The sequence below is a fragment of the Larus michahellis genome, chromosome 4 (genome assembly GCF_964199755.1).
Source record: "Larus michahellis chromosome 4, bLarMic1.1, whole genome shotgun sequence".
Classification (NCBI taxonomy): Eukaryota; Metazoa; Chordata; class Aves; order Charadriiformes; family Laridae; genus Larus; species Larus michahellis.
The window spans coordinates 78,718,602-78,744,569 of record NC_133899.1 but is presented as its reverse complement, the minus strand read 5'-3'; the positions used below and the strand labels follow the sequence as shown (position 1 = coordinate 78,744,569).

The 25,968-nt window shown below is 38.4% G+C and overlaps 1 protein-coding gene and 1 long non-coding RNA gene across 5 annotated transcripts in view; one reads left to right on the top strand and one right to left on the bottom strand.

The window, feature by feature from the left end:
* Positions 1–25,968, top strand: part of LOC141742750 (uncharacterized) — a 27,492-nt gene extending 1,524 nt beyond the window's left edge. The window contains exons 2-3 of one of the 2 annotated variants that reach the window (XR_012586841.1): positions 5,197–5,337; positions 24,056–25,968. This is a non-coding gene — a long non-coding RNA (uncharacterized LOC141742750). Of the gene's footprint in view, positions 1–5,196; positions 5,338–10,912; positions 12,652–24,055 lie in introns of those variants that run through there. The other variant, XR_012586840.1, reaches the window with a different exon arrangement.
* Positions 3,843–25,968, bottom strand: part of ABCC8 (ATP binding cassette subfamily C member 8) — an 80,743-nt gene continuing 58,617 nt past the window's right edge. For 2 of the 3 annotated variants that reach the window (XM_074585818.1, XM_074585819.1), the window contains exons 23-39: positions 25,723–25,848; positions 24,920–25,019; positions 24,012–24,259; positions 22,850–23,010; positions 21,604–21,673; positions 20,749–20,906; positions 19,466–19,558; positions 15,704–15,806; positions 14,223–14,336; positions 13,461–13,581; positions 13,168–13,298; positions 12,544–12,622; positions 11,559–11,667; positions 9,864–9,967; positions 8,986–9,119; positions 7,583–7,645; positions 3,843–4,549 (exon numbers count right to left, since the gene is read on the bottom strand). In XM_074585818.1, coding sequence (XP_074441919.1) covers positions 4,412–4,549; positions 7,583–7,645; positions 8,986–9,119; positions 9,864–9,967; positions 11,559–11,667; positions 12,544–12,622; positions 13,168–13,298; positions 13,461–13,581; positions 14,223–14,336; positions 15,704–15,806; positions 19,466–19,558; positions 20,749–20,906; positions 21,604–21,673; positions 22,850–23,010; positions 24,012–24,259; positions 24,920–25,019; positions 25,723–25,848 — 2,052 coding nt within the window. In that variant the 3' untranslated portion in view covers positions 3,843–4,411. The remainder of the gene's footprint in view (positions 4,550–7,582; positions 7,646–8,985; positions 9,120–9,863; positions 9,968–11,558; positions 11,668–12,543; positions 12,623–13,167; positions 13,299–13,460; positions 13,582–14,222; positions 14,337–15,703; positions 15,807–19,465; positions 19,559–20,748; positions 20,907–21,603; positions 21,674–22,849; positions 23,011–24,011; positions 24,260–24,919; positions 25,020–25,722; positions 25,849–25,968) is intronic. The other variant, XR_012586839.1, reaches the window with a different exon arrangement.

The window sequence follows — 25,968 nt, the reverse complement described above, 5'->3', positions numbered from 1 at the left end:
ACAGTGGCCCACCTAGGGATTTCAGAATAGTATTTTTAAGTAATCACTCTGAGCTCTCTGGGCAGTCATTGTAGGCCTTGTAATTAAATTATTACTATTGCTTTAGACTATTTCTGTTTTTTATGTATGAATAGTTGCATGTCCTTGGACACATCCATTCCTTTTGGAGGGGTCAGTTTCCCAATACCTCACACTTTCTCTTGTTCTGGGTCGTGTTTCTTGCTGCTTTGCTAAATAAAACCAAAATAAGAACAAGATGCCCTGGCACCTGGCTGTCATGCCACTGAGCTTAGCCAAAGATACTTCCTCTTTCTCTGTATCACTTTGTCTGCTAGATATTTTTTGTGTGCTTGCTGAGAATGTCACCTGCAACTACACTGTTACTTTAAGTATGTGATTCATATATGCAATTTAACTAAAAAAAAATTGTATTTTTCATACTTTTCTTTCTAAACACTTTAAAATAAAATAAATTGATTGAGTAATTTGAAGATTTATTTGACAAAGGTGTGGTTCTACAGCTGCTGGCAGCTCATAGTTACTTCCAGCATTTTGACGTGAGCGTAAAGAGGCTCTATAACACCATGCAGGTCATAGGTAACATTTCACACTTTTTTGCAGAGATGGACATAAGTATTCAAGAGGCGGTCATGTCTTTCGTGCCATTTTTACTTACTCTTTACTAATTGTTGTCTTATTCTGTATCTTTTCCTCCAGAGGGCGGTAAGCACATGAGTGTAGAATGAAAAAAAAATATGTGTCAAGGAGGAATAATTTAAAGGGAAAGGTAAATTGGTTCATAGTCTGGTGCTAGGCAGGACCCATGGAGCCTAATGCAGCAAGGGGTGTTGCATGAACACACCATGCTGGTTTTAGGAATCCTGAACTCTGTAGAGCTAGAAGGGTGTTTCATTGTTTTCTCTTCTGTTCTTTATTGGGACTGTCATTTGGCACTGCTTTTCCTTCACTTCTGAGCACTTGTTCGCTGAGATGGGACAGGAAAGCAAGTGGCTTCTGCTGAAGAATTTCTAGAGCAGAATAAAAAGAAGTCCTGTCTTTGTGGATCAAATGACAGATGCTTAAAAGAAAAAAGTGACACATCTGAGTGAGCCAACTTATTTGTGTTCAGAGCTGATGAACAAATGGGGCTCACAGGAATGAACAATCCCACTCTGTACTATTGAATCATGCATAAGGGGTAAGTTTTTCCACCTACAAAATAAGTTTTACATTTCAAAAATCCCCCCTGCCCTGATTTATCCTAATTTTTATGGATGTCAAAGAAGATATTACTATAACTGTTAAATGAAAATTTAGTTTGCACCATATTACTCTGCCTTCAGAAGCAGACCTTTCTTTTAAAGGCTACACAGTGTTAACACGAATTAAGCCTCACAAATCATCTTGCTGTGTGAGTGGGTAGACAGAAGAAAAGAGATCGGAGCTGGTTATGCAAAGCCACAGGGGAAGGCATGAGCAGAGCTGGGATGAGAGCTAATGTAGCAGGCATGCTCTGCTTCCTGGCCTTACAAAGAAGCGTTCCCTTAGAAATAAGTAGAACAGGATTAAATGACCACACTAAGACAAGGGGATAAATGCTATAAAGGTTTTTGCATAATGGACACATTTATAGAAAGCAAACAAAATAAAACAAACCCTGGTTTTTATCTCCATGGGCAGCCTATCCCACTAACACCTTTGGGACCGAGCCAAGTCCCATCCCAGAGGAGAAATGAAAGTCTGAACGTGGCAGCTCCCCTCAGCAGCTTCACGTGGTTGCTCCGGGGCTGTCTTGCACCCATTTCAGTACAGCACTTTCTTTAATAATGCTTCATTGCCATGCAAAATACATTTGTGAGCCTGATTCAGTAGCAACTTCTGGAACGCCTATCTCAAGGCAACAGGTTTAACAACTCAGATAATGGCAGTGATCCTCCCACCATAGAGTAATTTTCTTGGATATTGTCACTGTTAAGATTCTAACCCTTTGCAGTTAGGGGGCAGAAACTTCCTGGGACTTAGCCCCATATAAAGACTATATAAAATGCACTGAGGAAACATGAAGTGTATTCTGTCCAAGAGGTAGCTAAGAGGCCTCCCTCTTCACACATATTTATCCAGCATTGTGGTACCATTAAAAAGATATATAGTAGTTGGATATGAACCAGCTCACTTACCCTATTCTCCTGCAAAGCTGCTTTGTGAAATACAAGCCACATTTATAATGGAAATGTATGACACCTGTACTTTAAGTTCCTATTTCTTAATACTGCGAGACACAATACAGTCTTCTTAGTGATATGCTGCATGCTTTACTCCATTGCGTTCCTTTGCAGGTAAGGTCATCAGAAGTTTGTGGAACAGGAGCTAGTCCAAATTGCAGTGTCAAATCCCAGGCACTTTATTAAAAGCATATGAAACCTCACTTCTCTCTATCTCTCCTCTTGCCATTAGGATTTAGGATCTTCCACAGATGGTTGAAAAGCTTCTGAGGATCTCTCTCTGCAGCATGAGTTTGAGATGTCCAGCAGAATAGTGTTTTCCTAAGCCTTTAACACGAGTTCCTGCTTTAGACCAGTGCTGGGCAGCTAGGAGACAGCACAGACAGTAGTTGTAGTAGAAACCTGCTCTGCGCTCACTGTGCCCTTCTGCTACCCTGGAAGGATAGTCACCTGTCTCCCATTTCTTCTCTCTTAGCCCTAGTGGATGCCTGGTATCCCACGGTGAAAACACACACCAATAGCTCTGCAGCTATTTTTTCTTTGAATCTGCCCAGCAAAATGTGTCCCTGGAAGAGGAGATATCCTCCAACTGCCCATTTTCTCCCTTCATCCAATGACAGAGCTCACGCATTTCATCTGCATGACTGTATTCTACCTCCCCACTTTTACTGTTGTTCATCCTACATTCTCCTTGTTAGTTCTATGTTCTCTGCCCCCAGTATAATGCCCTTAGGTATTGCGTAAATAATCACGGGCAGATGCTGCAAATACTCCATTGTGGAACTGGTAACACTACTTAGACAGCAACAACACTTCTTCAGTATGCCTTGCTTTCTGCTGCAGTGCTAGAAGTAATGCATTAAAAATATCATGTATCCCATGAGAACACCGAGATGCCTTTTTCTAGAAAATAAAGCCGTTAAGAAACAGATTCCAAATTAACTGAGCAGGCTGAAGAAATTCAAAAAGAGAAAGGAGTTTTCCCAAGTGCTAGGAATGCTTCAAAAAAGGGGAAGAGGACAAAATTGGATATAAAGCCAAAGTTGCTATAGAAAGAATAACAGTGAAAAGTTCATTGTAGCTTTCCACTGTGTTGTTGACATTCTAACCTGTTAGCAATTAATAAATCCTGGAATGATTGTCACAATGAATCACTAGGGCAGGGATAAATCCTTGTCCTGTCAAATTAGGATAATCTTAGTGGTAATTTATTGCTAAAGATCAGAAGTGAATCTAGAAACAGTGTGACAGTGGCTGAAATACGTGGAACTAGGAGACAATGAGTCAAGCTCCCATGGCTCTGAGCTACAGTGAAAGGTTTAATACTGTTTATTTGCCAGATTTGGCAGGATAATTTCCAGATGAAGTGGTACGTCTGTACCAGTCTGGAAAGTGCATTAAACACTGATACTTTATCACAACCTGCCTCCTCTTAGCTTCTCTCAGTTTGGGAGGGAGTCTGGCTAAATCCCTTTTGGAATCAGTAGAATACAATTCAATGGCAGTAGCGGTGAGGCAGCCTAAGAAAGACTAAAGGAATCAGCTTGTGATTAATTTTGAAAAGGTATTAAAGGAGAGACCAAGAGACACAGGCACTAACAATAAACCACAATATAAAAAAAGTTTTATAGATTTTATATTTAGATATTAAAGCTTTACAGAGTCATATGATTAAAAGAGATACAATCTTTTGAGAAATACCTTTGGTATATAATTTTTCCTTCTGCATTTAGTCAGTCATGAGCATTATCTACAGTAGGGCTATGACACATAAAAAATAACACGTTAAGAAAATGACAGGAGAGGTTTAAGAGTTACATAAAAACTCTATGCTGGCTATGTTTTTGATGTGTTAAAAAAACATGTTAATAAAATGACAGGAGAGGTTTAAGAGTTACATAAAAACTCCATGCTGGCTATGTTTGTTTGATGTGTATCCTGTCATATTTCACCCATGTAGGTTTTTTTTAACTATATTTCATGATTCTTTGGTAGCAAATAAAAAGAATAGTAGTATACAAAAAAAGGAAAAGTACACGGATAATTCATTAATACTTCAGATGCAGAAAAGGGCTCATTTTATTAAAAAAGGAAAACCTCAATTTATTATGAAATAATATTTATTTACAGGTATTTTACATTTTTAGAAAATAATACAATTGTACTTTAAAAGGCTTTATTTATTTTTATTATTTATCTGCTTGTACAAAAGAAGCAAAGACACTGTCTTCTTGTTCTAGCAGAACCTCAGGCTTGTCGTATTCCAAAATAACTCCTCTCTTCATTACAATAACCAAGTCTGCATTGAGGATCGTGTGCACACGGTGCTGGAAAACAAATAAACAAAATGACAGTTCAGTGTATCTATCAAATGTATTCCCGGATAAGACAGACTTCCAGAAATTAATTGTCTTGACAAGTTCAAGTTAGGCTAGTTATCCTACTTTTCATCCTAATTTACTGTGCAAATACTGCAGATAAATATACAGACTGAGAGCCATGTGGATATTCAAGTACCTAAATTGCACACAGGTACTTGAGTATGAAGAGTCATATGAGCTCAGCCTACGATGTCCCTAGCCCGCAGTCCACACGTTGCCACAAGAAGGTAGCCAGGAAGAGTGGGAACAGGGCACATGAGTGTGGTATTACATGCAAGTACTCTTCCAGTCCTAGACTATGTCTAGATCAGGGGGGGTCCTGTCCTGAGCTTGGTGTGGTTTGTCTATTTGTAAAACTGAATAGATCTCTCTTGTAAGACATTGCCCATGTCCTCTGTTGAGCTTTCATAAACGTTTTGCCTCCACATCCTTTGGAAAAGATTTTTCCAGACCTGCTCCCCACTGCATGAACCAGTACCCTCTTTTGTATGCTCAGGGCCTTGCTGCTCAGAGCTTCATCTGATGCCTCTTCCCCCTTGCTTCATGATTTTGCAGACCTCTCTCACATGTCCTTAACTTTGTCCTTTTTCCAGGCAGAAGAGGCCTGGCTTACTCAGCTGCTCCCCTTAAGAAACAGTTCCACACCTCTGATTATCCTTGTGCTTCTCAACATTTTTCAGTTGTAATGTGTCGTTATGGGGATAAGACGACTGTAACTACACACAATATTCAAGGTATGTGCGAACTATGGACTTACACAGTGGTATGATGTTTTCTTTTTTGCTCTCTACTGTTTTTCTAGTAAGCCCTAACATTCGATTATCAGGAAGAAACCTTCCCAGTTTTTTCCACAGTGAATACTGAAAATAATTAGTTTAGCTTTTCCGCAATGCTGTTATTTTTCCTGAGCATTCCTTTCACATATCGATCATCAAATGGCCCTATAGATTGACAGACTTCTCTCTCCTGCTGTGTTTCAGGGATTCATGGATTCATTTTGATGGCTTACAGAAACTGCTCTCATACTTTTTTTTTTTGCCTGCCTTATTGCATTTTCACATGTAACATGCCAGACGCTATCATTTCTGTTTTCTTTTTTTGGCTATGAGTTCAGCTTTTACAAGAATGCCTTTTTGTTTCTAATAGTCTTTTGTATTTGTTTAGTCATACCAGCTTCTTTCTATCCTTACTCAAGCCTTTCCTAATAAATAGCATTCATTGGCTCTAGGATTTTTTAATAAAATCCTTTAGTAATTTCCATGATCCCTGTAGATTCAATTTTCTTTGCTTTCTCTTTTTGCTTTTTTCACCCCCATTTATTTTTGGGTTTTGTTTTTAGCAAGCCTCCTCATTTTTACATAATTCCACTTTTTAAATTTTAGTGTAACTGCATGTGGTTTTTTGGGTCTGCGTTACTCCTGCAGGGATATTTAATCTTGGAATACTCTGGTCCCTCTTACACAGTCACTCTTCACTCATATGGTTACTAATCAGGTCTTAGACACCCTCAGTACCAAAACAACTCCTGTATTTCCTTCTGTGGCTTCCTAGCCAGATGTTTCATGAAATAATCACTGATGGCATCTACAAATCTCATCTCTGCTGCAGTCCTCCTGTGACATTTATCCAGTCCACAGGCAGGGGGAGGGGACTGAAATGTCACGTTACAGTTGTACTTGCTGTCCTTGTTTGTTTGATCTCTTCCAGTATAACACAATCAGTGCTGCCATCCTGGTAAAGTAACATAGAGGGTAATATAGACCCAATACTATACTCTTCCTATTCCTGTTCTTCCTAAACACAAATTAGGAATATATGGTTTTCTCTGAAAAAAAAAAACCAAAAAAACAAAACACCCGAACCACTACCCAACACCCCACCCCCCAACCCAGATGATGTTTCTATTACAGAACATTTTGAATACAAACCCATCTGCTGTAAACCACATTTACATTTGGAAGTAAAAACATTCAAAGTAAGTTTATTCCAAAATGCTGTTTGTTTGAACTGCGCAGTTTAAATTCACTGAAAGAGCAAAAGACTAATAAAACTTTCTCAACCTATCCCCAAACAAACTGAAAAAGATACATAAATGCAAAATCCAGTGCAACTCAGAATTTTCATGTAGAGAAATCAGGAAATTCAATGTTTATGATTCCTTTGGTGTTTTTATAACAACACACTGAATGGATACGATAAGATCAATCAGGTTTTCTATTACACATTCACTACATGAAAATAAAAAGATGCTGTAAGATTTCTGAGCATAGATTTCTTAACTTTTGTTTAATTTTTAAATGTTAAGAAGCATAATGACTTTATTTCACATCCCTGAAATATGTGTATTTTTAGAAAATAGAGGACTGAAAGATATATATTGCTTCTGACGTATCTGTTGAGCCAACTGCTTTGATTCAGGTCAAATCTCTTTCATAAACATTTTTTTACAGATACTCGAGATCTTTGTATAATCACTCCAAGAATATGCTAACTTAAATTCAATCACTGTCAACAGGGATGGAACATTTATTTTTAAAAGTTAGTAAGATCATCATTTATTTGTTTAAATTGTGAAACATAATTGCTTTATCCAGTGGCAGAACTATCACACAATTTTACATGTCCTTAGTTAAATGATTGCTATAGCTTGATTAAACTTAATTCTTAGATTTCACAGTAGTCAAAGCCATATTACATTTTAAATTAGCCTAAAATGGGTAACAAAAAATAGACTGCATACTTAGATTACATGTTTTTACAGGCAATCAGACTTAGCATCACGCAACACATTTAAGAAGCTGTTGTTAAGTATTTAAATAAGAAAGTTGTTTAAAATCGATGAGAAAGCTTACACTTAAACACTGCATTAAAAAAAGATTAACAGCCACATTAACACATTTATTAACATTGACAAGCATGGACTAACGTGGCATTTCTGATTCTTGTTTGCATTAGAACAGCAGCAGAGACTGTACTTACTGCTATTGTAACCACAGTACGGTCAGCAAATGCAGTCATGACTACCTTCTGGAGTATGTTCTCCTATGTAAAGAAAAACATTTATTGCTTTTCAAACAACAGAGGTTACATGATAGACACACAGACACTAAGAAGGCTAAAGTAACCACTGATTATTCCACGATTTTATTGATCCTTCATTGCAGAAATGAAAAATTAACTACGTCAGAACTAACTAAGAGCTTGCCTGGTCTCCAGTTAAACAGCCCTGCTCGCTCCTGCTACCCGCACTGCCTCTGGGCTTCAGTGCACACAAGAGCTGTGCTCTGGCCCCCAGGCACCTGCCATCCTGACCTCAGTTTTACAGTGAGGAAATCAAAGGTGAATTCAGGGTCCTGCCAGGCTGCCTGCATGCTGGCACCTCTGCAGTGCGTTCTTCACTCTGCTGGAAGCCCAGGAATGTCCCAGCATGTTGGGGACATCTAACACCAAGGGGTGGCAGGGATAAGCAAAGGAGTGTGCTGTACCTGGCATATTTAACAGTGGAGATGATATTTAAGATGGTCTTAACATGCATAGTTCTCACTCAACAAGTACTCATCCTTTGCTATTTAGGCAACGTGTTGTTGCATACCAAACTGCCTAAAAATGTCACTAGCGCAGATATCTAAAGAACAGATAATGGCAAATAAAGGTATGTATCACAAGGGAGGAACTATATCCTCAATGCATCAGAATTCAAAATGTGTTTTAACTGGGCTGCATACAGTATAATTCCCAGCATTACTGACACCCAATACACTAACATTTTACAGAACTAAAAATGGTAGCTGTTATAATAAACCCCTCCAATTATACTCTTTACTCATAGAATTAAGACTAAAGCATTTCTCCTAACAATATAACAGAGGAAAAAAATATCCTAAGAATGTACTGTTCTAGTTGGCTAAAATCCAGTCAGTGCACTATTATTGCATGGTTTAACCTCTGTCTAGCAATTTCAGGCAGTTAATGCAATAATCCAGTATGTCTTTTCTATGTCTCTGTTTATTTCCTTGACTCTACTTTCAAGCCTTCTGATTTCCTGACTTGTCCTGTCCACCACGATGGGGAAATATGCTTGCCAATTTACCCTTCGCTGACCATCCCAGCTGACCTTTCAAAGCTGCCAATGAAAATAACATGCTTCATTTTCCTAATCCAAGAAATGCTGGGATAACTATTAAACCCTTAGTAAAATGATTTAAAACTCTTTAGATTAGTTAGCAGTGACTCACAACTGCCTGGACTTGTAAACACATCTGTACTAAATATCGTGTAAGCATATTACAGAGTAGATAGAATTGCTTACCACCTTTTCTTTGCATATTAGCAGTTGTCTACCCCTCAAGGAAAACAAGAAATCAGAAACTCTCCAAACTCACTGTTGCCATGTCAATAGATGCTGTAGCTTCATCCATGATGAAGATGCTCGTCTTCCGCACAAAAGCTCTTGCTAGGCAGAACAGCTGTCTTTGGCCCTGGCTAAAGTTTTCACCCCCTTCTGTGACTATAGCATCTGGAAATGATAGAGCAAAACAGTATTTATGGGGTGTGTGTGTGCAAGAAGATCAGATTAGAGTACAGCATATGCTTGGAAAAGAGAAGGTCTCACTTTCAGCATGAAGACTTTCAAAGTAACATTTCCTAGATCTACAGCTGCTGGTGATCCAGTTTTTCCTGTTTATTTCCCTTGTTCAAAACAACCAGTACTTCTGTCTCGTGATATGTTTTATACATATTAGACATCAAAGTAACTAAGAATGTTTAAGAGCGAGTTTTGGACAGTCTAGGACACTGCATCCTCCAGTCAAAGTGGCATCCATAATTTCGTTACCATAAGGCTGTATAACTTACCACTTTTAAGTTTGGGGTTTTTTGTTTCTTTCTTTTTTTTTTTTTTTCATGGCCAAATGATTCTCACCTTTAAGCTTCTGAAATCTTCCTCAGGACTATTGGAAAATACAAAAGAATATATTCTAGATATATCCTGACTTGTTGACAACTTATTTGAATTCACAAGACCCGTAAACCTCAATGCCTTATAACAAAGACATACTGAAATAAAAAAATAATTTTACCATTGATTTAAGTAGAAACAGGATTCTGCCCCACAGGTGCAGTTGGTAACAGAGTTAGATGTCACCTTCCATAAACTTAAAAAGCTTTTTCTTCAGCAACTAACTTTTTAATAAATAGTAAATGTGAAACAGAAATGTTGTGACCACTGGAAGCAATCTTCTCAAGAAGGAAGTCTTATTACCTAGGCCCCCAGGGAGCGCTTTCACCACATGCTTGAGCTGTGCTATTTCCAATGCTTCCCACAGCATGCTGTCAGTGCATTTCTTCTCAGGGTCCAAGTTAAACCTACAGTTATGTGAGATTCAAGAATATCAGTCAACATAAACTTCTGCAATGTATTTCTTCTTTTAGTGTGCTTAGAAACAAACTTGCAAATAATCAGAATCATCTGCTAAAGATCTGGACCTGATTCTGATCTATCATTGGTATAAATCCACTGAATTTTGCAGACTTGGTCAACATTTATACCAATGTGATTAACAACAAAATTTGACTCTTTCAGTTGAGCAGAACAGAAGCAGCTTCCTGTTTTGTAAATATCCTTGTGGTTTTAGAATTTACTTTGTTCTGAATAAAGTAAAGAAATTTTCATGTTTTACTAGAAAAAGCTCTGAATAAAAAAAGCTGTGGATATAACCAGTTTAAATTAACATTCATTTTTTAACAAAAGGCCAAAATTCTACAATCTCTCCTTTTAAATCCAGTGTCTCTTTGTTCTTTACTGCTATAGAAATGCAGAACAGAACAATCAAGCTTCGTACTGAATTATGAAATACAAGTCTTCACTACAACTGAACAAATCTTGCATTTATGAGCAAATGAATGTTATTTAACTTGCAGTAGCCCAGAAATTATAGCAACAAACATGAATCTCATATCATATTAATATATAGAATGCTAATCAGAAATAAAAGATTCAGTGGTGCGTAAAACTTTTTATTTTTACTTTTTACTCCTATTGTACGTGCTATGAATGACCAATGCTGACCTAAATAAATTTTTTAATAGTTTAATTAATAAAACAAAGGTATGGGGTACCTCATCTTCTGACATGAATGAATCATGCTCTATTCAGGCAAGTTCAGGAGATAATCTTGGAAACTGTATTAGTGTGGAGTCGGCAAAACACGGAAGCCTGTATCATTTTCAGTGAACTGTAATGACTTTTATGTAGAAACTGTAACTGCAGGTGATGTAACTGCACTGAGGATTGTACTGTTCCTTTCTAAGGTATATGCCACAGACATAGGGAAGGACATTTGTTGGAAACTGTGGAGCATTTTGCCACGGATTCTACTGCATCATCCTCTCACAGAAAGAGAATTCTCACAGATGAAAGAACATCTCAAAGACTAGAAAAGCAACAGAGGCTCCAGAGGCTCTAGAAAAGAGGCTCCAGGATAAAATACCCCAGACCTCCCCCAGTACTTCTCATATTGTTCTATTGCTTCCTTTTTTTCTACATTGGTTTTTTAGTCTGCCTTTTTTCCATCTCATTGTTTTAAGGTAGTCAGATGAAAATAGATGCAGGAGAAAGAAGGTTTCAAGAAGTGCTGTGTAGTTACAAGTATTTGATCAGTAAGCTAAACTGATTACTCGATCCTGGAGAAATAAATAGTGACTTTCACTACTTCCCAGGCACAGGATGCCTTCTGCTGATAGCGTGCTGACCAGGCTCAGGCACTGGCAAGGTGCAGTCTGGCAGTGGTGGGTAAAAAGCACAGACAGAAGGCAGTGATCCTCCCTACTTCAACTGAGAAGAACAGAATCGAACAGTTTGCTATCAGCAATTCTGTAAAAATCATTATATGGTATAATTATAATATATAATGGCATATAAGTCATATTGTTTTTATTGCTGGTACTTAATGCTTACCGGATTGTTCCGCTGAATAAAATAGGATCTTGGAGAATGATTGACAGCCTGGATCTCAACGTCTGTAAGGGAAGCTTAGCAATATCTATACCATCAATGATAATCCTTCCTATTCAAAAAGAAAACGGATAGTCTGCTAGACTGTTTATCATGCCACACAGCTGCTGGCAAAGACATGGCGCACTTTCAGCTTGCAATGCATACAGCAGGAACAGGCCTTGAATTGTGTATCCCCTCATTCACTAATGAAACAAGTTTTGGTTAAGCAGCAAACATAATTGTCTTGAGACTAAGGCTCAACTGGGAAGAATACGAAGTATACCTGTAATATTTTATGAATGATTAGACACACTACTTCTCTGCTTGACCATTACTGAATATCGAAAAACAGGAGGTTACTTCAATCAGGAACTAGTTACCAGGGGGAACAAGCATTTCAGAAAGCCTAATTACTACTGAATGCTTTGAAATTTTATCACCAAACACAACTGTCTGGCTCTGCGTAAGGGTCCTGTTGGCGATGTGGCTGGGAAACTGAGGCTAAAATTTTTTGAGAGGCATAGGAAGACACTCCATGAGGTACATGGCTGTGGCACACATAGCAGGAAATATGGCAGGAAATCCCAGGGCAGCATGCCAAACTGCAATCCCCAGTTGCTGAATTTTCTGGGCCCAGTGGGTCCTATCCATGCCTGGTGCGTGGATCCTTCATTGTACTTGAACACCTTCCCCTTTTATGGTTTGCTCCTACTGTTGTGATTTAACAGAACAAAAGGACTTTTGCTTCTGTCAAGTGGAATTTTTATTGATCCAGCTTATCAATGGAATAGCTGTTACATGACAGATGATGCTGTATTTAAACAAGACCACAGAACGTGTCCTGCAGATTCAAAAATCGCACCTCAGAGCTGCTGCTGTTAAGAAAACGACTATCAAAGCGCCTTCAGGAGCTAAGCTTGACCAATATGAAAAAAGGTAATCTTACCCTCAAAAGTGTCAACCATCCTGAAAAATGCAAGAGAGAACGAAGATTTTCCACTGCCTGTTCGGCCGCAGATCCCAATCTGTGATACAGAAATCAGATGAACATCAGGTGAGCAAAAAATGGATAATGTCTGTATTTGCCACTTAAGATGAGTGGATGGAGGAGCTGTTCTGATCCACATGATCCTCATGTCCTCCAGACAGTTCAGTTCACTCTGTACCTTTAGGGGTCTGAGCATTTAGGGACAAATCAAGGCCAGTCCTATGTACAGGAACAACAGGAGAGTGACAACAATGGGAATAAAGGCAAGAGAGCCACATGGGAATGATGGAAAGTAGGTCTAACACAGTAAGAGGTCACTGTTGCTTCTTTTGGCACTGTGTGCTGACAGCAGGGCACTGGGATACCGAGAAGTGGTGTGTAGTTTAACTTCTCACTCTAACCTATGCCTAAACACACCAAACTAAGAAACCCACAGACTCCTTTCCAGTACACTACATTCTTTTAGAGAAAAAAAAATCTGTAATTCAGTCATCAAAACATACTGCGGTATGTTTTTTCAACTTTGTGATTTCTATGATGTGCTAGTCTAAAGAGTTTCTCAGAATCACTGCAGTTCTTTACCTTTTGTCCTGGAGAGATGTGGGCATTGACATGCTTTAGCACTGGCTTTAAGTTGCTGTCATATCGGACACTGAGGTTCTGGATTTGGATCTCCCCTCTGTCTGGCCAGTTCTGGGGAATCTGTGAGGGAGCTGTACCAGGAGCACAGGGGAAAAAGAACTCCAAAAATTAACCCTCTCATAATAAATTAATCAGCTCATTAAGTGATTTACTATGTTTTTCATGGTAATACACTGCAAAATCATTAAAATTTCAGCAAGCTCTTTCTGCATGCTGCACAAAACTGCACTTACAAAGGAGCCCTTCGTAATTTTCAGCTTCTGTTTTGAGAAGGCCATTGATTCTTTTCACTGCACCCAGCTGGATCTCCATGTCAGCCAGGTTACGAACCATCCAATTCAGATAGTTAGACACCTGATGTAAAGCAAATACACTACTAAATTCCAGATTTTTAGTAGTTTGCAACATTTGACCAGCATGCAGTTTATATTCCTCCACAGTAATACTCATTCAGCCTTCATAAGCTGACGTTGTGAATGAACTGTGTGGCACATATCAACAGGGTGACAACAGTGACTAAAGGTTACATCTCCTAACTGCAGTGCACAGATACAGATACTTTGATACTATGGGGATCTGATCTACACCAACCGGAAAGAGGGAGGGGAACAGTAAAGACAGGTGAAAAGACATAATCTTGTTAACTTAAGGTTTGACAGTCTAGAATGACGTACCAGGGCATAATTACCATTGATGCACTGAAAAAACATTCTTCACAATGAAAGACAACGTAAAAAATATGATGCAACTTGGCCATGTTTTGTTGACATATTTGAACTAGCATTTCAATGAATATTTTATCTAAAAACTGAAGAAAGCATACACTCAAATATGTCAGCCATTGAATGTGAACTGAATTTAACACATGGTTTCAATGATGTTACAGTACCCACTATAGATGTACAGACACCTTCGATCTTCCTGTTCATCTTTGTGCCTGAAGAATTACAAAAAAAAACGTTTGGGAGAGACAAAAAGGGTCTTGAGATTCTTACCATAAGCGCATAGGTTAGTCCCAAGCCTACAAGTCCTGAAGAGAGTTTCCTATACAGGCAACTGGTAATAGAAGTGACAGCTGCTATGAGTACCACACATGCTCCAATGTACTCCTGAAGGAATATGAATAAGCTCCATCACTATAAGTCTACAAAGGATTAAAACATTCTTATAACTTTGCATACCAAATAACAAACCCATTGTACAGTTTGAAATACAAGCAGAAAACAACACATAACTCCATATAGACCCTGCCTAGGAACCCATTCTCATTGCTGTTAGTGTGAGCGTGCTGTTTGGAAACGCTGTTGTAGACAGAAGGAGTTGTACCAACACCCTTTATCTTCTTCTGTAGAAGTCAACACAGATATCATAAGCATGTAATGGAGGTGGCTGAAACCGTGCAGCTGATGTTACCTGGGATAGGAGGGAAATGCTCATGTGATCCGCTCTGTGAGCGGATCCTCTTTGCAGCTGATGATTGACTGCTGGGTGGCTACCATCTGTATTTGTTGAAACAAGTTGTTCTTGCACAGCATGTATCTATTAGTTGGACTGTGTCTACCCATGATGGGCTTTTTGGCTTTAATTTAAATCATTAGTGATTTGACTTCCCACAGACAAGTCTTTGAGTAAAATTATGTAACAGACTAGAAAACAAACTCTGTATGAGAGAAATTGTCATTCATTTATGTTTGTACTGTTTAGTGATACAAGCATTGATCGGAATTAGGGACTTCAGATATGTTCTAGGACTGAACATATGAAAGGGTAATAACATTTTATTTAAGTCATCTCAATATCTGAATTTAAGTAGTAAAACATACCAGGTAAAACGTAGTCCAAAATGGGGATATAGAGCGTGACACGAAATATAAGTTAACATATGTTTAGCCCATATAAAAGGAGCCCATGTTAACCCAACAGCAGTACTACACCTGTATCTAACAAAGTCTGATACAAATATCACCATCCACAATGTAAAATTCCTGATTTGCTTCTTAGGGAATTATTTTTAATAAGGCAAATTTACTGTGGAAACGGGTATATGAATATCTTTGGCATTCTTTAGTGACCCAAAACCAGGCACAAACCTGCTTATAGATGTTGAAATGTTCCTGGGGAGCCACAAGGCAAAGGCCTGCTGACACTGACTAACACAGGCCCATTATGCATCCCGGCTGGTGGCACAGCTCAACCAGCTCTGATCACTCTTTACACACAGAGGAGTCAATGTGACCTATAAAAACTATTCTTGTCTTGGAGAAACAGCTGCAGGCTATGTGGAAAATTCGTACACCATTCAGTTTCCAGGATGGGTTGGGCACATGTTCATTACAGATGGAGAGATATAGATATAAAGGGTAAAGGTACAGCTTCAAACCCCAGATGGGGCTGGATAACTGTTGGATGCCTCACCAGATTGCTTGGAATGAAGTCAAGTAAATTCATTGTGTATACACAAAAATAATGTACTTGCCATTCGGACTTCCAGCCAGCGATTGGCAGCTGTAAGGAAAAGGGAAGCAATATTGTTGGAATCTGTGTATTCAAGAAGTTTTTGTCGAAATTTGGCTTCATACCTAAAAAAAACCAAAAAAAAAAAAAAAGAAAAAAGAAAGAAGAAAAAAGAAAAGGAAAAAAAAAAGGAAAAAAGTGTCAGGCCTTGAAGACTTGGAAAAATGGAAAGTAAAATTTAATTTCTGGGTGTATATGCTCATGGACAATTTGACACAGGTTCTAAATCAGCCTATCAGTAGTTCAGTGTGACATCATCTGTAGACTTGTATTACACATGCAAACTGTATTTGTACAGTATCTTCAGGAGTAAATGGATGTTATTGCATTGATGAAACTCTATATGGGACTTCTGGATCACACTGGGCATTTTCTAAATGTATTTTATTACATAGTAATGGTGAGAAAGACAAATCTGAAATGAAAAAAATTAAAAATATATACAGGAGAGAAATAATACATGCATGTACTTGTGAAAAGAAGTATTAATGCTGTAGAATGCAGTTCCTCTTCTCACTTAATCATATAAGCTCAAGTTTTAAAATTTATATTACTGTAGTGCCTAGAAATTGTAACAATTCATAAAGTATAAACTCCAAGTACCTCCAGTCATAGTAGCTCCAGCGTTAGACAAACTTGTTTGTCCTTATCACTATTCAAATGGAGCACTTTGAAAAACAGAAGTCCAAGCACATGGTCCAACACAAAGTAATAGAATGGAAAGAACTGTGGTGGTGTGTCCCCCCCACTCCCACCAAATGAATTAGCCACAGAATACAAAACAAGAAAAACAAACCAGTTTATTATAGTGGATCTGCAGCCACTCATCAGAATAGCTGCATCAATGAGTTCTGCCTTGAATTTTGCAGATACGGAAAATGATTCCCTGCTACACCTATTTAGACTGGGATCTCGGCAAGCATGCAAGTCAGCCAGTCAGCCCTTTTAGCTGCGCATATTTATTTGTATAGGTCTAACTTAATGTGATGTTAATAATAAAGTGTTAATAATAAAGAAGTCTGGCACAAAAGCCTTTTCCAGGGTAGCAACAGAGCTTGAAGACCTGAGGATCTAGTTTAAGCACCCAAAGCTTGCCTTTTTTTCCCCTTTATTTCATTAGCAAGTTTAACAAAATTGCTGATCTCCCCCTATAAAACTTTACCCTATTTATATAATTTAGCCATTATGGCTGCAACAAGCACTGCTTATTTATAAATTCAGCTCTCCTTATACTGATATAAGAGAAAGACAGGACAATGTTTTGTTTAAGTATGAAGTACATGGCTTAGAGAAGCTTTCAAATTTGTTCACTACAGAGTATCTTAATCTTTCTTCTGAGTATAGTATAATAAAGTTATCACTTCACATAAATAATTTACGCTTTTGAGGAAAAGAAATATGTGCCACTTTGTGGAAATAATTTAGCTGTTCACAACTTAGCCACGTGCCGAGACATGAGAGACATGTCTGCTATGTGCAATGGAGAATGGCCTGGGCTGGCTCCGAGCGTGTTGGTGTGTTTGCATAGCCTAGAATGGTCGTACCTGAAAGCAAGCATTAGCGTCACGCAGTGACAGAGCTAGCGAGCCCTGCCTTTCCTCAGAACTAACCACCCTCGGTGCCCTACCATACAGAGACGGCTGTGCTGCTTCTGGAATCAATTCAGTCACGTTTAATTTTCATATCTCTATACCATGAGGTATTACGTGATGCAGATATGCCTTAGAAGACGTGAAGTATGCATCATGAGCCAGTCATGCGTATGCAGGTGGAATGGGGATGCAAAGTTATTACTGTCGGTGCAGTACTGCAGGAATATCAGAATTTCTGCTCAGAAAGTGTCCCCACATTACCAGGCCTCTCAGACCAGTCTTTGCAGAAGCCTTCACATTTATATTTTATTGATTATTTAGCACCAATGCAATCTGAAGTGCCAGATAGCAAGCTATAAATCAGGCCAGGGCATCTGCTGAAAGTGTATTTATAGTTGCAGCAGTAGCTGTCTTTCTGATCTCCCCCTGGATTTTTTGTACATTTCTTTCCTTATGCATTCTGAGCAAGTGCAGGATGGAAAGTTGCCAAGGGTAAGGACACTCCAGAAACAACTGGCACCTCCTAACTTAATGACTGGATTCCTGAATTAGTGTTATTTTTAGGGATGCTCAAGCTAGCAAGTCTAAACTCCACTCCGGCTAATATGTTAGGCAGCTGAAAAGCTACACAGTCCTAAAAATAGCTAGGTTACCAGCTGAGGCTGAAGGCTGGCAGGCAGATGGAATACAGAACTTACTGAATGCCCATGGCTCTTGGGTCAGACACACATCAGTTACTGCAGGTTTTAAGAAAAAGGAGACACCAAACACAATTCTTTGACGGAGGAATTCATTTCAAGAGGACAGGAAGAATCAAGAGGGAATGCTCAAAATGATTGGAAGATATTAGCTAGATGGCATTAAATATTATTCATTGTATCGACACCTGAAAATATACACCCATAATACCCTTAAGATCCTCTTGATGAAGCAGAAGAATACATGGATAAATGAGAAAAGCCGTTAAGAAAGAAAGTGAATTTCCTTAAAACTGAACGTAGACATAGCTACAAACCAGAGAACACTGTTGGCACTTGATGAATTCAATAAGCACCAACTCATTGGCACTTATTGAAGTGGAGTACCAATAAGTTGGCACTTATTGTGTAACAGTAATAATAATGGAAAATACTATGCTGTTCTACTACTCTTCGGGAAGTTACCTTCAGTCAAAAAGAAACAAATTCTTAAATTGGTTGTTCTTTCATTGAGCTATTTATATCCTATTTAGAATAGTTTAAGAAAAGGTAACTTTGTACATTACTTCTATTATAAAATTAACGTTATAGGTTAGGAAGAATAAGCACTACCATTTCAAAGATAGAATGGTAACAGTAATAATTAACCAACAACAAGTGTCGACATCTAGAGATGGGTGTGGAAGACAGTTGACCGCATTTGAGTCAACTGGGAAAAGACAAGAATAGCACTAATGTAAGGAAAGCAGCTGGTAAGCTCACCAGTAGTTTTACCTCTCCTAGCACCAGTGTGACTGCCATTTTTGTAACACAGATACGCAACCCAGGCATGTTATCAGGTATTCCTGGGCTCCTCTCCTGTGAGCTTATGAGAATAGAAAATGAAACGAAACAGGTGACAACAGACTCTCTCTCCAGCTTGTGTATTTTCAAAATCAGTATAAACAACCACATTTTCAGCTAGCAACCTGAAAAATAACTTAGGGTACTATTGTATCCTCTAAAGTCACTAGCATGCACACTTTATCTTACCAGGACATCGCCTCATACACAAATTACTCTGGCACAACAAGTTAGTGCATATTAGTTGTTCCATGGAAACTGTCCAAGCACACAGTATGCCACACTGCACGCTGTGGTAATTGCAAGCTAATTTAGCTTCTTAAATCACATTTGCCCACAAGTATTTTTTTGAGCTGCACGCAAGTGGACGGAGAGTTACTGCAGGGCAGCTGACGCACGTTAGCTTGTTTTTCTACAGTAACTCCTTCACATGCAAAATGCTTAAAGTTCTTCAGTGTTTTGGAGTTCCCCCTTACCAGTGTTTTGGGAACTCTGGATTCTGCAGGTGATCCAAATAACAATTACTTATAGCTGCATAATTGCAGAACAGAATCAAAACTGAGGTAATGTATGTTTCTTAAAAAACTGTACCTGAAGGCTCGGATGGTGGTAAGACCTTCAACAGTCTCTGAAAAATGGGAGAGTAATGGTAGCTGAGTGCTGTCATCCAGCTGCTGCAGGTCCCTGGAGAGGGTTATGAAAAGAATTTTGTAAAAAGACAGTTTTGTTGTGCAGTTATTCTCTTGAAACAGGCCCAGGGACTGAAAGGGAGTATCATCACAGTAATTATATATGGAAGGTTCAGATAGATTGCAAAGCAGTGCTGCATGTCTCTCAGCAGCAAATGAAGACCCCAGGAGAATTTTTCTTTTACTATTTGAACAGAAATGGTGCTGGAGTTCTGAATGGGTCTTTTCCCTTTACTGCCTTCCCTCATTTCTGCTATATTCCTATTTCTTATACTCAATTATTTATTCATTTAAACATCATTCTGGCTCTGCGCTGAATATAAATTTAATGGGATACTGCAAATAAGAGCTTGAGTTAAGCAAAAGGCAAAATGCAAATTTTTCTCTCTCCCCTCTGTATCTCCAGTTGACAACACAACTTCTCACTGAGCTAACAGTATAACTCATACGCAGTAGAGTAACTGAGAGCCTGCACTCATCATTAGGTTGTGCTTCTCACTTTTAGTTTAGTCATCAAATCAGTGGAAGCACATGTGGGGTGAAATTCTATTTAGACTCAGTTCCTTCCAGCAGCAAGTAAACTGGTTGCAGACTCCTCAATCCACTCATACATGAGCAGATAAATGCAGCATTGCTGCAAATGCTTCTCAAGCGCAACTGGGGAGGGGGGAAAGCTGTATGACCGTAGAAGGACAAAAATCACAGATAGGGCTAAAATTTTTCAACTTGTTAAAAACTGAAAGGCACCCAGAACAAGAGACGATGGATGCTTCTGCATGTTGGATCTTTAATGGGCGGGAGTACCACCACGGTTATTACTGCATTCTCCAGCCTCTCCCTGGCTTTATAGATTTCCACTTCCACCTGGATAGGCAGACATTAATTTCCCTGTTCTGTCACCACATTGTCTTGGACATACCCAGGACAGAACCTAGTTGGGGTTTTTGTGTCTTGTGAACTCTAAGAAACTTTGATCATGGACAGAGACCCTGGCTCATGCCTCCAAAAAGTTCTGCCTGAAGAGCTGCAGACAAAGGCACTTGTAAAATTACACATTTTCACTCTAGTGGATTCGGCTCACTTTCAGACAGGGCCATGGCTTTCACAGGACCAAATTTAAACCAGAAGTTCCCCAGCACTGCAAGATGTTTCTACTGCCAGAGTGATACTGGTCTATGCTCTTACCGTGATGCGACTCGGAAGTACTTCTGGATGAAGTAACACATGATTGCGAGGGGAACCAGGGCAATGAGAAACATTGGTGTGACGTATGAGATGACAGCGAGAGCAGATACACACAGCAACGTGGAACGACTCAAGCACTCCAGGGTAGCTGGAATGTGCTGTGTAGATAAAGAAGAATAAACACACAGAATCTTCCATAACATATCAAGTTTAAAAGTGCATTATTTCATTTACTTTTCTCACACTTACACAAGGAAAAAAATTGTGAGGATTCGAAGCACTAAGCATACAGGCCCGGTTCTGAATTGACTGCTGGGTTTTGGGAAAGCCTGAAGGGATTTCTGAGGGGCTGCTTCACATGTCTGCATTGCAGACCACAATCCTCATGTCAGAGGATTACAGATGGGATGCAACAGATAATTTCAGTGTCTGCATTGATCCTATGAACTGGCAGTGCAATCTGGGGTAAATACTGATAATTTGAATTTCAGCCATTTCTATTTTGGGCAACAGCACTTGCCTTTTTCGCATTTCATTTGCTCATATATGTCAAGTGAATGTGTTTACCCACTTTTTTAAAAAGTAGATTCTCTTAACTTGGGGATATCACTATTGATCTAATTTTGCTTCCCTTTTCTATACAGGGCATCTTAATCAAATAAATGGTTTTTCAATGTGCATTTAAGATGAGGAATTCATTCTGAACCTAGAAAATCATAATGCAAATTGATACAGTAGTCAAATTATACATCATCAGTAAAATTCATCTAAATGAGTCTATAAAAAATGAAAATCCAGTCTTTCAGACTGGGAAAGATAGAATAACTTGGGAGCTTGAATACACTTAGGTAGTACCTGGTCAATGGTATTGCAGTCAGCTGAAAATCTGTTCAATATACTTCCCAGAGGTGTTGTTTCAAAAAACCTAAAATGAGACAAGGAATGGGAAAGATTACAATACTGATACTACAATAGTTTTAATTCTTTTTTTGTCTTCCTTAAGCTAGCTACCATATCACAGGCACAAGCAAATAAATTGACAACCACAGTAAAGTTTCTCATTTTCCCCTGTAACCATGGCTTTCCAAAAAAATGGCAGTCTTGAACCCAACAACAGCAAGCATGTCCCCAGCTCCCTCTACTGCCTAAGTTATGCAAATCACATGATTACAGTTAAAAAAAATAAATCTTTTCAGATTTGCAATTTGAGGCCTCTTCAATTCATGAAAAACGCAAGTGAAGTTAAATGGCAGGTCTTGCATTTTTCTGGGAATAGAAATATGTAACTAAGTACAACTGTTCAAATAATATATTAAAAGACCTTTCCTTTACATTTGCATACGCAAATACACAAACTTCGTTGTTGCTTTCTAATTGTTAACTGTTCCATAACTCATGTTGAACCTGAAGTCTAATTCTATTCCAGAAAAAAAAAATTTTTTTAAAATAACTCTGAGGTTTTCCATGTATATTATTTCTCCATGATTTCTGGGTCAAATACAGTCAGCTTAAAAATAAGAAGGTATTTTTCCTAATGTTCAGTAACAGCTGCAGGTTTGAATCAAGCTACAACTTTCCTTTCATGCATTAGCGGAAAAAAACTTACACAGGACAACAATGGCCTTTACGGTATCTGTGCATCCCAGCGTACTCTAATGGTGACTGTGATGACACTTGTCTAGGCTCATTATATTTTTTATAGGCTTGCATAGTCGCCGCCTGACAGTAAATATTTCCAATGATTAAGATTATGATGCATGCTATGAATGAACTGTACAACATATTAATCAATAATTGTGTTTTCTCTCCCTAATTAAAAACAGCAAAGAGCAATTAAGCATGCAAGGAAGTAAATCGCTAAAGTGGCAATCAGGCAGGAGAGGCATTTGACTGGTGTCTAGGAACCTGAGCAGCCGGGTACCATTTTAAAAAATTGCTCAGTAGTTTGATACCTGGTGATTTTCAATGATACATTAAAAAAAAAAAAAACAAAAACCTGATTCACAGTCACTTCTTAATAAAAACTGTAGTTAGAAGACTGCCTTGAAATAAGAAACACAAAATGACTACAAAATAATTTGTATATCAATCAGAGGAATACCTCATTGGGGCCAAAATAATTTTATTTAGTAAAGCAGAGTGTAGCTTTTTGGTGACTTTCAAGCCAGTCCACTCCACTGCTATTGATGTGACAAGACATAATACAATCCCAAGACAGCAGAGGATGCTGAAGACTTTTGAATATGGAGAATGGCTGAAATCCTAAGAAACAAAGAAAGAATAACAAAATTATTCCCTGTAAGTTACATTTAAAATTTATTGCAAAACCACAAAACACGGGACTGAAAAAAGGTAAGGAGTAAATCCTTTTTTCTCCCTAAATTAAACCGCCAATGATTTTCAACATCTTAAACCACAATTTGTTATGCTTTGGAGAGAGGAGTGTTTGCATGAAAATAAAAGTAATCAGAAATTTAAAAGAACAGAATACTACAAAACCTCCTGAAAAGATATATTTGATAATTTCATCTGAAGGGAAAAAAAAAAATCTTCAAAGTATTTATTATAGCTCTGTTGTTTTTGTCTATTTTTTGAATATGTACAGAATATAATGGTTTTTATTTTGAAATGCTAGTTTGATATTAAAACCCAGCATCAACAATGCATCTTTTAGAGATGAAAGCGTGACTCCAGTGAAATCCTACATGCACCTCCCAAACATGAACGTGGATTATTTGTAGGCACTAAATTCCAATAAAGAAAATAATCCCAGTTCTAACAAAATCCCTTCACTACTGCCTTATACATACAGAGTACCCTGCTAAGTAACACTGTGATCAGTTCCATGTGGAATTCACATAAAAATCAACCAAAGAAGCATAGTCACCACACACACACAAATTTAAAAGTCTGTGTTTTCCATATTTTACAAAACCTGAAAGCCCTACTTGCAGTAAGAATGCAACAGTACAGGAAAAAGAAACAAGAGCTATGATACCAAAATTACTGTGGAGACCATCGTTTAGCATATCAGCTAGATGATGAAAATACAATAAATCTAGCAAAAGGAGAACAATGCACAAAACTTAACTGTTATTTTTATTGCACTGTGTACCTGAAAATGCATTAAGCTTCAAAATACTCTAGAGTGGCTCTATTCCGAGAAATATAGCACATCACGTACAAATCTGGGAGCAGAGGTTGACAGTGGGAGGTCACCACTGATTAAGTCATAAGAGGAAGGCGAACGAGGCATTGCATACCTCACAGTGAGAGCAGTTTTTCAGGTCTAGCTCTGTCTTTGCAGAAATGGCATCCGAGGTCCAGCGCGCCAGGCAGTAGTCAATGGCCACCATCACTGTGTGCTTCAGCAGCTGGGACAGAATCAGCAGTGGCAGAAGGAGGATTCCTGCCGCGCTGAGGTACTTGCCACACGCTCTCCAGGGCATCTTTGCTCTCTGATGCAGCACTGAAGACAGGTTGTCTTCATCATCGCTTTCTGTTACTTCTTCTGCAATGTGCACGAAAAAAGTACAGCCACACTGACTTACTCGTACACACCTTTCATAGGGACTGGCAAGTGGCAGCTACTAAACAGGTCATCACGTACGGGGTAAAGAGTGGCTTTAAGGTGAAATTGCCTGCTCAGGCATGCATGTATTTGCCTGCTAAAGTTATTAGTAATGCACGCTAAAAAGACGCAAAAAACCTTAGCACTTGGTAATCCATGTCTTCAGCCATGTTTTTGCAATTTAAGAGTACTGGCTTGATAAAAATTAATTGCAATTTTTTCCTAGGTAAAACCTTAAACAAGTGTGCTTAGCTATTGACAGGTTGGAAGCTCACACAGCATAAACTATTCAATATTATTCCTCCTTCATTATCAAATCATGATCAAGTATAAGAAAAAAACCCTCAAAAGTTTGGAAGAAGCTGTGACTTCTGTATGCTTGGAGTCACTGTAGTCCAGAGGTAAAAATCAATGGAAACAGCACATTTACAAACCACAACCCATATGGAAAAATGATTATTCTCTTGCCAGTTTTATTTATGCTAATTCATTCTAAAATAATTATTCTCTTGCCAGTTTTAGTTATGCTAATTCATTCTAAAATAATTGAACTGTGAAACAGTAATGTAGTGATACTGGGCTCAAAGGGTGCCCTTTTACCTTCATCATCTTCATCATCTTTCAGCAGAGCTTCACGGGAATACATAGTCCTTCGGAGATTTGTTCTTTCCAAAACAGTTTTGCTTTCAATAATAGTCTCCTAAAGAAGGGACAATTTGTGTGTTTTCAACCAGAGAATTAATAAAAGAAATTACTATCTGTGACAAAACTTGTTTCCAATCAGAACATTAGAGAGAAATAAAAGTGAGAATCTTACAGCAGGCACTCATAAGTGATTGATTTGCTACCTCTGTGTATAACCAAAGGACATACACTAGATATCTGACATTAATTTCAGGTTGTCAATTCCAACCCGCCTGGAATCTTAACTTGGACAGGTATCCCTGAATTAAAGAGAACTAAGATTAATATCTCATTCTTCTGGTGTTGCAGTATTAAAGACAAAATGTGTTAATGATTTAGAAAGCTTGATATATGCACATTTGAAAAACTGCTACCCAATGCAATGAGTAAATTCAGGCATATTTATAGAAGCAGTTGTTAGTATTGCACACTACCAATGCTTTTCCCCTAAAATGGCCCAATTTTATACTCCTTAGACAAGAATATTCTGATAGGAGTTCACTAACAAGAATGGGTCAGAGGCAACAGTACCAAGGAAGCATGAGATGTCCGGATGAAGGAACTTCTCTTACTAGATCAATAATAATGGTAACAGTAATACTACATTCATACTAAGTGAGAAATCACACACAGCCTGTCAATCCTTGCTAATGCTTTCAACCTTAAAAAAAAACCTGTCAAATTTTTTGCAAATGTCGATTGCCCTGCCCATCAAAAACCTTCTCCAGCTCTTGGTCTTGTCGATTCATTAACGTCTTCCAGTGTTCAAAGAGCTCAGTCTCTGATTTCTGAATGTCCTTGAGCGTTCCTTCTCTCTGGATGTTACCATCTTTCATTGCAATTATCTAAAAAGTTAGAAACACAAGTCATGAGACAAATAGCCATGTATCTCTCTTTATTTTAAAGGTATGTTCCTGAGCTTGGACAGAATTTTCTATTTTTCTTAAATAAAGAATATTTCTGTG